Raw genomic sequence first — 12,740 nt, forward strand, 5'->3', positions numbered from 1 at the left:
GCCTGAACACAGCAGGTGAAAGAGGACGACAAAGTCAGACGGAGCTCCGAGGGCCACATCAGGAAGCACGTCTGAGAAGGTTGATTGTTCCCAGGAGAGGCTATAAACTCCCTAATCAATTTGTCTGACCCACGTCAGCGAAACAGACATGTCAGCCTGATCAATACAACCGAGGTAAGTCTGCATCGCAGTTAGGATAGTGCTGTTAGTTGCATTTGTGTGTTATAGGGATTAAAAACATTTTTTTTTTACTTTGTGCCACACATATGTGAACGCACTGCCAAAATAGTGGCAGAAGCACAAAATGGCTCTGTGAGAATCAGCTCCATGACTGAGCAGTAAAATTAGACACCCACCTGAAATGGAGATACTGAATATCAAGTGAGGCGGGGGAAGTGGAAAGGGAGCGAACTTGTCCTAGAAATGCTCGATGTCTGTTTAAAAATACTTGGAATTCTCAGTTTTGAACTGTGGCACATATAACAGCGGAGACTTCACCCTAAAAAAGACTTCAGCTGCAACTACTGATTCATTAGAAATACAACTAACACAAAGTGTATCACACTGTAGTACATATCTTCTGCTGCAATCGGACTGTGACCGGCTCGTGGTCCAAAATCTAGACAGATGCACTGCTGTGCTGTTTCCCAACATGGCCTCTGCAGATCCCGATGCTCGACAAAGGCCCTCGTCTGTAAATAGCTGGCCTACATGAGGGGACCGGGAGGCCATGAAGCACATGCAGAGGTATGTTGTGCTCTGTCTTTTATATAATCCAATTAGAGCTAAATGATAATCAGAGAGTGCCGAGGATTAGAGGCTCAGGCGGCTGAAGTGACACCATGGCAGCAGATCAGCAGCACCTGTGAATGACTCATTCCACGGAAGCAAGGAGCTATTGAGTGTCTCTGTAAGCAGCATTCAGCCACATAGTCAAGCAATTTAGGATCATTACTGGCATAGATTAAAATGTACCAGGCCACTTAGAATGCGGATTGGGGATGAGGGATTTACATAGTAAAGACTGATCATATTCAGTACCCTGTATAATAACACTTCTGCATGAGCATTGCTCGGCCTGTCTATTACTTTTCCATTTTCTCCCATAATGAGATGTTCTGCTACTACACATCTGTCTTCGGCCGAGTGTTACCTCGTGGTGTTTGCCCGGGTGTGTTAAAAGTGTGTGTTTTACTCGCTCACCGCTCCTACCTCTATCAGTGTCGTAAAGGTAGACGAACTTCTCCCACTTGTAATGGTCCAGCAGACTGAGAACAGCTCCCCGCAAGCCCGGCCTCATCTGGATGACAAACTGCACATCGGCATCGATGGGGAAGCTGGGTGTGATGAAGGAGGTGTGCAGCGCCCCGCAGAAGGAGGTCAGCGTGTTCATGGACTTCCTGTCGTAGAAGCCAAAGATGGCGTAAACTCCCCGGGAGAACTGAGAGCAGACTGGTGACAGAGACAGAGAGCAGGTTGAGGTTAGGGACAAGCACAAAGTCAACGCAGAGGCATTTATGCTCTTATGGCTCTTCCTTCCATTACAGAGGATGGCAAAGTTAAAGCACAAATCCCATCACATATTTTAGATTAAGTCTGCCAATGACCACGGTTTGGGTGAAAAACCTCAACGTGAGTCTGAGATGGGAGAGAATTCATGATAGGATTAATTTTCTGAGCGAAGCTGCGTCTTTATTGAATAAATGGGTGCCATGAGGGATGTCTGCTCCCCACGGCCATGCTCTGACGCCCGGTGCCCTTCACATCTCCTTGGTCTAAATGCGACCGCTTGGGCAATCAACTAGATATAATGGGGGAATCAGTGCACTGGCCAAAGCTCTAAATGGACAAATACCCTGAAACATGAGCATGCAAATGCACAAGCACGGGGCTGTGCCGCAGTATACAAGATTTATATCAAGCCGATCTGCCGCCATCTGCGTGCATATGGAAATGAGCTTGGTGCATCAGACACTCAGTCTTACAAGGTGTTGACGATTGTCTTTTATTTGTACATAATAAATGGGTTTAATAGCATCAAGTAGGACCAAATCAGGGATACGACCCTTGTCTTAACATTTGTAACGGCTGAAGAAAATGTTAGTCACCTTAGTAGAGCTGCTGTGGTATTAATGACCCTTTGTTCCACATAGATCACAACACTGTTCACTGAAGCTGCTCGGTATCACCAATCAATGTTTAATGATGTTATTATCGACCTGATGGGATTTAATGAGGTGTCTTTTTGAGGAATCTGTAGGTTGAAATCCAGCTGCAGGGTTTTGTCCTGTAACATACTATATGAATGGAATGTCTGCTCTTTTTTCCATAAAACTGTCACGCAGATGATAAAAAATTAAACAGGGCATACTACAGTGGAAAGAAAAACCTGGTGAGCTATTGGTTGAGAATGAAAAATATCTCCACACATTAATGTCTGCAAATTTAGTAAAATATTTCCCATTTCTGCTGTTTCTCCAAGTGTTAGGTCAGAGTCCAGCGCTTTTCTGAAGCTGCTCCATTAAAACAACCATTCCTTCACCCACACATACCCGATCATCTTCTGTTTTATTTTATCATTCCTCCATCCCACCATTTTTCACACACACACACACACACACACACACACACACACACACACACACACCAGATCTCACCGTAGTGGGAAACATACAAACACAAGTATCGACAGAAATGAAATAGCTGAACCTGTTCGAGATGATGCTGTTATCAAGCACACAAATCTTCAAGGGGACGCTGCACCATTGTTGTACATTGTTGTATATTTCAGCATAATTTCAAGGATCCAATTAGCCGTTGGTAAAGAGTCTGTTGTAAACAAATCCCCCCTTCATTAATACTACTTCAGCCTGGTTCGCAAGTTGCTGTTTTCAGGAAAATATTTAACACTAAATGGATCCTCCTCTAATTACAGATTCACAAATTTCTGCAGCAAGAAAAATTATTCAGCCCCTGTTTTATCCAAGGAAAATAGAAGATACCTTTCGGATAATTCAGTATCATCCAATTCTCAAAAATGTCATCAATATCTTTTGTTTGTCAAGGTTAAATAGCCAGCCTGCTCTCCTGAAGGACCAATGAAATCATACATTTGGGCTCATGAAGCAGTAAAAACTAGTCAACTACTGTGAATTCCCCAGATCATGGTCATGAAAATAAAGGCACGCATCATTGACTTTATAACAGAGGGGAAGAGGAGCATTTTTTAGTTTTTTCTCTGTGCATTTCTGTTTAGACTACTAACGCAGTCTTTACATTCATGATTAATATCCAACTGGGAAAAGATCACCACCTCACACTCTGTCCACTCCCATTTTGCTTTCCCCATCACCTAACAAACACCCACGTCTGCCTGGCATTACTATCATTGCCGTCGGTATCGACCCCAACTTCTCTGCCTCTGTTCACCCCTCGCCAGCCCGTCAAACTTAAACATGCAAGCGCAGCGGCAGTAGCACCAGCGCTGTCTCACGTCCTGCAGAAACTCAGGGCTTCACAGATTTCAGAGTCTGTGCTGTTGACAGTCGGGGAATCTTTTCTCAGTCTAACATGAAACCAATGTGGGGATCAACTTGCAGTGAATGCACACAGCAGAACAAAGTGAATTCTTCAAGCCCGGTTGCTGAGGGGCGAACAGACAGGAGCCGCCTTCCTCGCCCTGAAAAGGGAACACCGCATGTGGTGAGGAAACGAAACTTGATGCGTAGAAGAAAGTGTGAATGAGCAGGGGGATGGCGAAGGACTCACACTGATATACAGGAGTGTACTTTTTTGGACAGAGTTACTGCGGATCGGACAGGCTGATGCATTTGCACAAAGTGAGGACAACAATTTCGCTTTTTTGTGACGATAACAAATAACCTGTTTATGTGTTTCCTTCTGCCTGGCGGAAAGTTATTTTTTCGACCTCTTTCCTAAGACCAGAGCTCGCAGCAATGCCAGAGGAGAGGAGAGAAGCAGGACTTCAATTTGTTTTGCTGTCCTGCCCTGTCCCAGGGTCACAGGTTTAGTTAGAAAGCTGAGGACGTGGCACAAACATCCAGCTGCTGTCCCAAGATTACCAACTTATAAAGGATGGGGTCAAAGAGGCAATAAAAACACTTGAGGTTTAGAATTTAAATTGACTGAGCAGGCAGTTCCACAAGCTATTGTAAAGCCAGAGTCAAAACATAAACATTTAATTCTGCCCTTAAACTATTCATCTATTACCATGTAGGGCATTTTTTTAATGCCCTTGCACACAGAAGCATTGGCATTACTTGCACTTTTTGACTTATGATATCTGATAAGCACTGAACAAGGGAAAGCTGGGGGAGGCTGATGGACATGGTATTAGTTTTGGACAGTTTTGGCGAATTGGACAGATTGGAATTGACACACACACACACGTGTATTAAAATCCTGAGTCACAGAAAACTGGTAGGAAATACGGAGCTGCGAAAAACTATTAATGACTGAAGATTCCTTTAAAGATTGTCAAATGAGACAATCTTTACAAGGCCGGGCAATCTCGTAAATGTGTTAACGGACAGACACTCGAGTGAATTCAGTGTTTCTTCATGGAAATTAGCCAGGCAGCTAAGCGGTGCCTTTCCCTGGATGATGATTTGCAGGGTCAGGACACACCGACAACATCACTCGCCTGTTATTCCAGTTAGTGTGCATCATTCTGCCGTCAGCTGCTAAATGTGTCAGCGGCACCGGATGTGGTGAGAACATTTCTCTGTCTGGATCTGTCTCATGAGCTTGGACACATTGCTCTGTGATGCAGGTATTTGACACAGATAATCACCCACTTGCATGGCTGACACATACACATAATTAAATAAACTGTCAACACTGTAATCTTTATTCTTATAAAGAAAAAAACAAATATGCACAATTATAGGATTAAATAAATTGTAAGTTTTTTTATATACAGTTAATTCTTCAGAGGTATCTTTCCAATGTAAGTAGAAAAATAAAAGTGCATGAAAAGGTAAAAAAAAAGAATCTGCAGCTCAAAATAATAAAGCAGCAGGGGTTTGAGTGGACACGTGTCAAATCAAAGGCCAAATATGAAAGCATGGACATTCAAGTCAATGAAGGCCTGGAAACTTTGATATCAACACGGCTGATATCATTTTTCAAAGACCAAAGACACTATTTCATTCGACGTGGGGTTAGGAAGAGAATTAGTGGATCCAAAGGAGCCTCAGCATCCTGTCACTTTGGAGGATGAATTGTAACTACTTAACAATTCATCCAGCATTGTAATGAGGTCAAACATTTTATCTGTCCATTAATCTGTCATCCATAAAGGTCATAATTATCCAATATTAGCATGCCACCATGCTGATGGTGATCATGTTAAAAGTGTACCTTCTTCACATCAGGACAAGCATTGTTATTGGGAGCATGTTGGCATTCTAACTTTGGCATTTAGCACAAAGCACCAGGTACAGCCTCAGCCTGTAAACCTTTAGTCTTGTTTCATAGTGGCCTTAGCTGATGTTGAGTTCAACTGAAATGACATTACATTACATCACATTGATTTAGCAGACGCTTTTTTTCCAAAGCATCTCACAAAAAGTGCATTCAACCATAAAGATATTGATTAATGACAATACAATTAAAGAATACTTTGTAAAAAAAACAACAACTGTGGGATACAACAGGCTACAACAGCTCACCCTGTCCACATCACGGACTTAGCCAAAAATAATTTACACTTGTGATGGAAAAACATGTTATAGAATATTTCCAACATTGTGCATGAGCTTTTTAAAATGACTCTTTCCAGCATATCATCTGGTCACAAATCACAGTAAATGTTTGCTTTTGAGATGAAAATCTAACTGAGGGCAAAGTGCACGCAATTTAAACGATCTCTGTGTTATGACATTCAAGAGGTTGATATTTTTATCCGCATTACAGTCTGCATTGTTGGGCAATTCGTCTCAGTTGACCAACCCCAGAGGAAGTACAGGGCATATAGGGACTGGAGCCTGAGTAGGTGTTTCTCCTCAGGCAGTGTGGTTTGCAAGTTGGCTGGAATTCCCTCTTCTCTACAGATTACAGCTATGTGAAAGAGAACATTTTTCTTTCAGTGGGCTACCCCCCTGCAGATACCCATTTAAGGCAAAAAAGCGGGGCAACACGCATTGGATTAGCCCTAATCTGCAAAATACAACTGGCTACAGCCCACAAGCTAAAACAACATGATAGAAGGAAATGTACAGTAGCAATACACAGACGGGGCCTGTGGCTACTGGAGCCTCGTATGAGGGAATACACTTTAATATTGCACTGTAAAAGCACTGCTAACACTCCACCTACACATGCTTTGCATATACTGCAAAAAACACCATCCAAGGACCACTATTACTGGAGACAGAGGAATACAACACACAAAACTTAAAAAACTGCTGCAGAAGACACTGGGAAATGGGTTGCCATCCAATGCCATTATTATTGATAAAAACCTAACTGTAAACGGTTTTCATAATTCATCATCTTGAACAATCTGTTCTGATGCTCACTATTGTAAAATTACATGACACAAATGTCTCATTATGGATATAAATTAGGCTGAATTAAGGTAATTAAGCATTAAAAATATGAATAATAAACGAATCTTGAGTTGTTTCTTGTCTCAAGTACATTAAAAACATTATGTCCCTTCACATTTAGCCGCTCAAAAGCACATTCAGTATTAGGTGCATACAACTTATACAAATTTATGAAAGCAGCTGCCCTAGATTATTCACCCTCCCAGTGGCATCTTTGGTTTTCTTTTGCATTAATCTGAGTCGTTCACTGCTTGTTGTCCTTGGATAATCTCAGGTACAATTTATTGAGTAACAGCGGAGCTTTTCAGAGGCAGCCATGCTGAAGGACGTTGTGTAAGACTGCAACAAACTGCTGCAGCAACACTGTAGCTTGTCAGTAGTGATCACCGTCGCTCCGTTACAGCGCTGGCATGTAAGCGCATTCTGATGCACAGGATGAAAGACTAACTGCACATCTCCAGTGGCTTGCCCCCAAACCTGTTCAGTACTACTCCGCCATTTTACAGCATTATGACCAGCCAGTGCTCAGGCGCTCAGGCGAAGAAGAAAGTAATCCTTTGTCAGGATAACTGTGAGCCTGTTTGGTCAAATACTTGAAGATAGGGTTAGGGTGTTGTTTTTTGCACTTGACACACACTGGTTTCTTCGGTCGACTGATATCTAAAAGCTTCTGTTGAAATAGGTCATGGCCATTTATTTAGCACCAGTTCTCCCTTGTTCAAACAGAGGTAATGCCTCTTGCTGCAAAATGATCCATGAGTACTGCCTCACAACAGTACATCCAAAAAGCTCTTATTAAACTAAGGGTCAGGCCATCTATTCATGTCAGCGGGTAACACTGCCTGTGACTGAAATGACTCTTCTATTTCAATAAAAGATATTCCTGAGACATTACAAAAGATCATATGTGTTTGCTATGCCCAATAATGACAAGACCATGACAAATCAGAGGATGAGTACTTGTCAACTTGGGGCAGGTCATCCAAAGTGACAGGACTCTGGCTGCAGCAGCAGTAACTCAGATATTTTTATCAGTGCATCATGATAGAAGGACATGCTTTTGGGTAAGTGTCTCCTCCTATACAAGGGCTCCCAAATGGAGAGGATTCATTTAGAGCTTTCAAATTTAAACACAAACGTCTGACAGTCAGAATGTATAAATGGAGGTGAAAGGGAATCAGAAACGAGTTTTGAAAATGTAATTTAGGCATGCAAAGTGCAGCTTAAAAGCCAGGAGTGGACTTGCTCTTACTCTGATTATCAGTCACCTCACGGACACTGATGCTGCAGTAGTGTGTAGGATGAAGATGAAACCCATCATGCAGAATGCTCTCCCCCAGGCCAAACAATTTGACAATATTGTCTCTGGTTCTCATGCATCATTCATGACATGTCGGTTTAGATGATTTATGATGAATGCAAGGTTATTTATTGTTTGGTTACATCTCAAGATGCTTGTTTTACTCCAGTGACTACAGCAAAAATGATGCTAAGTATTGTCAAATTGATATTAACCTTCATCTTTATCTTTTGATATTTAAAAGACTACCTGTGAGAACTAAGGGGGTGGGGTTTGAAAACACAACTTTGCAATCACCCAAATTAATGGAGACTGCTTATGGTCTATCTTATTTATAGTTTTTGCATGCTAAACTTACATACTGAACAAGCATTGTCGCAAACAAATAAAATGTCCTTATTTGGATACAGCGTATGAGTTAAAAAATTCTGCAGAAGAAGTTCAACAAGAAGAAGAAAAATAAGAAGAGGCGGAGGAGGAGGAAGATATCTGGCTACATAAACTGTTATATGGTGCATTAGTGGGACTGTCCATTGCCTACACACTGAAGTGCTCTAACATTAGCCTCTGTCTGAGTGGCATCACACTGGTTGAGTCATAGCAGAGGGGGGATAGGTGGCCATAATAGATAAACTGATAAGAGACACAGTAATACGGACGTTTCATCAAAGCAAAGTTAATCTCTGGTTAAATTGACACCCAAACACAAGATCCATCTGCCTCCATTGTATACAAGAAAGGTGAAAAGGAACATCATAAGAAATCAACGATGTGGGTTTTTTTCTGGGATTTTTTTTTTTTACACCACATAGTAGCACAACAGATGGGACATTCAAATTGAAATGATCTTAACAAATCCCTCAGCAATTTCAGTTCATGCATTCTACACTTTGCCAAAATGCATGACGCAGCGTGAGGCTAAACACAGAGGCTTAATCATATGTCGAATAAAGTGCTAATGATGACATGAGAGGATTTGTTTTCTCAGTCTGCCCTTGTCACTATGACCAGAAGCTATAACCACGCATGCAATTGGTTTAAACTTGTCTCTGGCTGTCCAGCCGGGCTGTCGGCTCTGTCACCACTGCCCCTTTCCTGCCCTGACCTCAGTCTTGATGGCGATCACCCTCCTATTTCTACATTAATGCACACGCCCTCCCTGCCTACGGCAAGGTGTTACATCAATACGTCCTGCAGCTTCACTCCAGCACAAATTGGCGAGATAATAAACACAACAGCACAATGAAGTTCTCTTTGTCAGAACCAATTCAATCCAGTTGCACTGACTGGAAATGGTTTTGCTGCAATAAATAGTATCATTGGCCATTGTTTTTTAACTTTCATATCTGCAATGCAAGCATCAAACAGAAAATTCAGTGTCTCTGGCCAGAGGAAGCTGGAGAATCAGGCATTTATTAGAGGAGAGCGACTGGGATAGAGAAAATGAAAGCTTGGTGAGGATTGATTTTTCCATACTGGATGAACAAACTGGGGCAACACACACACACACACACACACACACACACACACACTACCGCTGCTGGACTATAGCCCTCCACCTATTGATCCCTATTGCCAATAACAGAGTCATTTGCCATCAGGGATTTGTAACAATCATTATATACTGACCCAGCTGGGGGAGAGCAGTGTTGCCCTGCTTTGTTTCAATCTGAATGCATATAACAAGTGCAACACATGAGGACTGAGCAAAAAGTAGTTCCTCTCTTACATATGACCAATCCTTCCTCCTTTCCTTTCATTCAGAGTTTTATGCGATCCCAAAAATGACAAACAATGAGCCGATTTCAAATCTCAGTCGTCTAGACACTTTCTAATGCTATGAAAATGTAATGATGTGAGCTGTAGGGAAGCATAGCAATGATAAGATCCAATCCTAGCCTTCCCATTCATTTGCTACATCAACACCTGCCAGGAAAGCAGGGCATTGCACAATCCAGACTACTATGATAAGAATGGTGTAGCTTGGTGCATTTTCCAAGCAATGTCTTAGTCGCTGGTCTGTACAATGAGCTTCTGACCAGTGGTTTTTAAACTGGAAAACATCTAGGATCAGTTCTCCAGCATCATCTGGCATCAGCATAACTCAGATTAATTAATTAATTCTCCTGGTCATCTTGTTTTTCTTCTTGCCCTTTAGGGAGCAAAACCTTAAGCTTCAGTCCTGTCTATGATCCAAAATGTTAATAGGTACATGATCCAAAATATAAAGTGACTGCCTCACAGATCAACAGGCCTCTGTTCACACCGTTTAACTTGACAGCATGTCATATTTGGCAGGGAAGAATTGTTTTATTTGCCGACAAAAACTTGCATTAGAGGCAATATCCTGTGGAATAAATGCACAAGAGTCTAAATGTATTGATGCCCCTAAATACATAATAAAATTAAATGTATGTGACCAAAAGACAACCTGCGGATTAAGGATGACCGGTGGAAAACAGTGACACTGTGTTTTGCTGGATGTGTGATTTTACATTCGTGGTATAATCCTTTTTGTCTCCTTGAAAATGAACAGCAGGCCAGAGCACACCTTTTTATCCCCGGTCTGGACAAGCCAGGCATGTAGTATTCATCTGTTCCTCACCAACAACTGATGAAGTGCCCTTGAGCCAAGCACTGACCCCACAGCTGCCGCTCCCGTGTAATTACTCAGCAGCCGACAGTCCAAGGCTGTGGTCGGACTGGGCAGAGTGGAGGTGTGAGTGTGTTTGTGTTAGGTGTATGTGTGTAATCCTGCATCTGCCTGCAGCCTCTCCCCAAGGCTGCTCCTTGTTCCCTGCCATACACAGCCAACAGCTACAGCACCTCGACAGCATTTTGAATTTGTATTATGACTGAGCCCTTGATTTATTAGGTTACACTTTTGCTCAGCTTTCTTTCTTTTTTTTTGGCCTCTTCCTCACTTCATTAGGTTACACGGGCGTCTCTACGGAGGCTGACGGCGTTTGGAGAGCCGCAGCTGATCCTGGAGCGTGAAGTGTGAAGTGCAGCTGGTGGGAAGAAGGTTAACAAATTAATTCTCCAGACAGAACTTGGTGCCCTACATGGCAGACGAGTGACTGGTGGACCAATTATGAAGCCATCTCACACTCCACAGCCCATCCGATCAAATCCATCATGTTTGTAGAGGATGACTACATGGATTACGCCATGTTTCAGCTGATCTGTTATTGGCTATTTATCCATCAAAAGTGCAGTCAGACAAATGTACACCACTGTGCTGCTGGTATAACACCATGTGATGTTTTAAATCATCATCACAGGGAGTGACAATCAGGTAGCTGAGGCCTGAGGGTGGCTTCTTACCTGTATTATATTTGACAAGCGGTAATAAATAACAATTATGAAGGCTTTTAATCTCTAAGTATATAACATAAGCCCAATTTATCAAGCTGCAGATGTGTAGACTTTGGGGACTCGTCTGTGTTTATTTGACAGTGGAGTGATGGGCAAGTTTAAGGAGAAAGACAAGATCAAATGCAAGAATTTACATGTTGCAACCAATTTAACGGGTTAGCCACTGCCACAATAAAATTGGAAACCGTCGCTTTATGCGTAGACAACGTGACAACAACCGGAACAGCAATGTTTGTTCTCCCTGCCTTCAAGCACAGTCACATAAGTGCTGCTCATCAGTTCCTCCAGAATTACCAAATTACTCAGTTTACACTAATCGTGTGTTTGACCAACATGGAGGCCACCATGCTCCATCATCCAGCTGGCGGGTTTTTGTGTGGCCTGACTGAGGAGTAGTACACTTGGGCAGGTGACCATCCATTTTCTTCAGACATCCAAATTCACTTCGTAGACAACAATCCAAAAATGCATGTCTTCCTGTTGTTCTCAAACAGAAAAGTCTGACTCAAGAGGTTTGCACAGTGCTCATCTATACTCACAGGCATGTGTGACAGAGAAACTGTTGGAAGACTCCAGGTTGTCCACATTGTAATTGAGGTTGAAGGGTTTCTCTGTCGCATTCTGGTTGGTGTTGTACAGCTGGACAGCGAACCTGAAGGCGCTGTGCTCCTGCACCGTGGAGCGCATGAACAGTCCACCTACCAGAGGAGGAAAGACATGTCACACTGTGTAACTAATGATCTCATTCCCAGCATGCCCACGGACAATGTACTCTTTGTTTTCCGTGATAAGGACATTACTTATCACTAGATAATATTAATCATAATTGCATGGTTTTTGTTTTTTATGAACTCGCGTTTTGACCATTTGGATCAACTCTGTTTTTAACCAAACCGCCCACGAAGACAAACAAAAATAAATAAATAAACCCTACAGCATCCTGGATTTATGAGGAGTCAATTTGCCGATGGTGGAATCAGCCGGTCGGTGCGACTTGCACTCAGACACGTGTCCTATTTAGATGTATGCGTGAACAAAGAGATGACACGCAGTCCACAGAGTATCCCGTTCAACTTACCAATGTTGATTTGATTCGGAAAGCCTGCCAGCGCGTCCGCCAGCAAACGCAACAAAACCAGGACTGTCGCTGTTGTGCGATGCCACATCTTTCCCCGAGAAGTGGAACCAACTCCTGGACGTCTGGACGTGGCAGAGGACGAGCAGGGGGAAGCATGTACACGGGCTCGTGCGTGGACGCAAAGAAATCCACAAGATGCGGCGGCTCGTTCTCCTCACTCACTCTGCGCGCGCGCGCGTGTGCGCAACTGCAGCGCCAACCCCTCTGCTGCTGCGGCTGCGGCTGCGGCTGCTGCTGCTGCTGCTGCTGCTGCTGCAGGACCTAAAGACACTGCTTTATCTCAAAGATGGAGGTGGTGGAGGAGAGGGGAAGCGCGTCTCCTCACTGTGGATGAAGACCTTTGAGATGGACC

The 12,740-nt window shown here is 43.0% G+C and overlaps 1 protein-coding gene across 5 annotated transcripts in view; it reads right to left on the reverse strand.

Moving 5' to 3' along the window:
• The window catches only part of LOC118301639 (glutamate receptor 3), a 61,988-nt gene extending 49,248 nt beyond the window's left edge, over positions 1 to 12,740 (reverse strand). For 3 of the 5 annotated variants that reach the window (XR_007030417.1, XM_047330527.1, XM_047330528.1), the window contains exons 1-3: positions 12,329 to 12,740; positions 11,790 to 11,948; positions 1,213 to 1,452 (exon numbers count right to left, since the gene is read on the reverse strand). Coding sequence is in view for 4 of the 5 variants with exons in the window: in XM_047330527.1 (XP_047186483.1) it covers positions 1,213 to 1,452; positions 11,790 to 11,948; positions 12,329 to 12,416 (487 nt within the window). In the remaining variant the exon portion in view is untranslated. The remainder of the gene's footprint in view (positions 1 to 1,212; positions 1,453 to 11,789; positions 11,949 to 12,328) is intronic. The other 2 variants (XM_047330525.1, XM_047330526.1) reach the window with 2 other exon arrangements.

The sequence above is a fragment of the Scophthalmus maximus genome, chromosome 2, assembly GCF_022379125.1.
Source record: "Scophthalmus maximus strain ysfricsl-2021 chromosome 2, ASM2237912v1, whole genome shotgun sequence".
NCBI classification, from domain to species: domain Eukaryota; kingdom Metazoa; phylum Chordata; class Actinopteri; order Pleuronectiformes; family Scophthalmidae; genus Scophthalmus; species Scophthalmus maximus.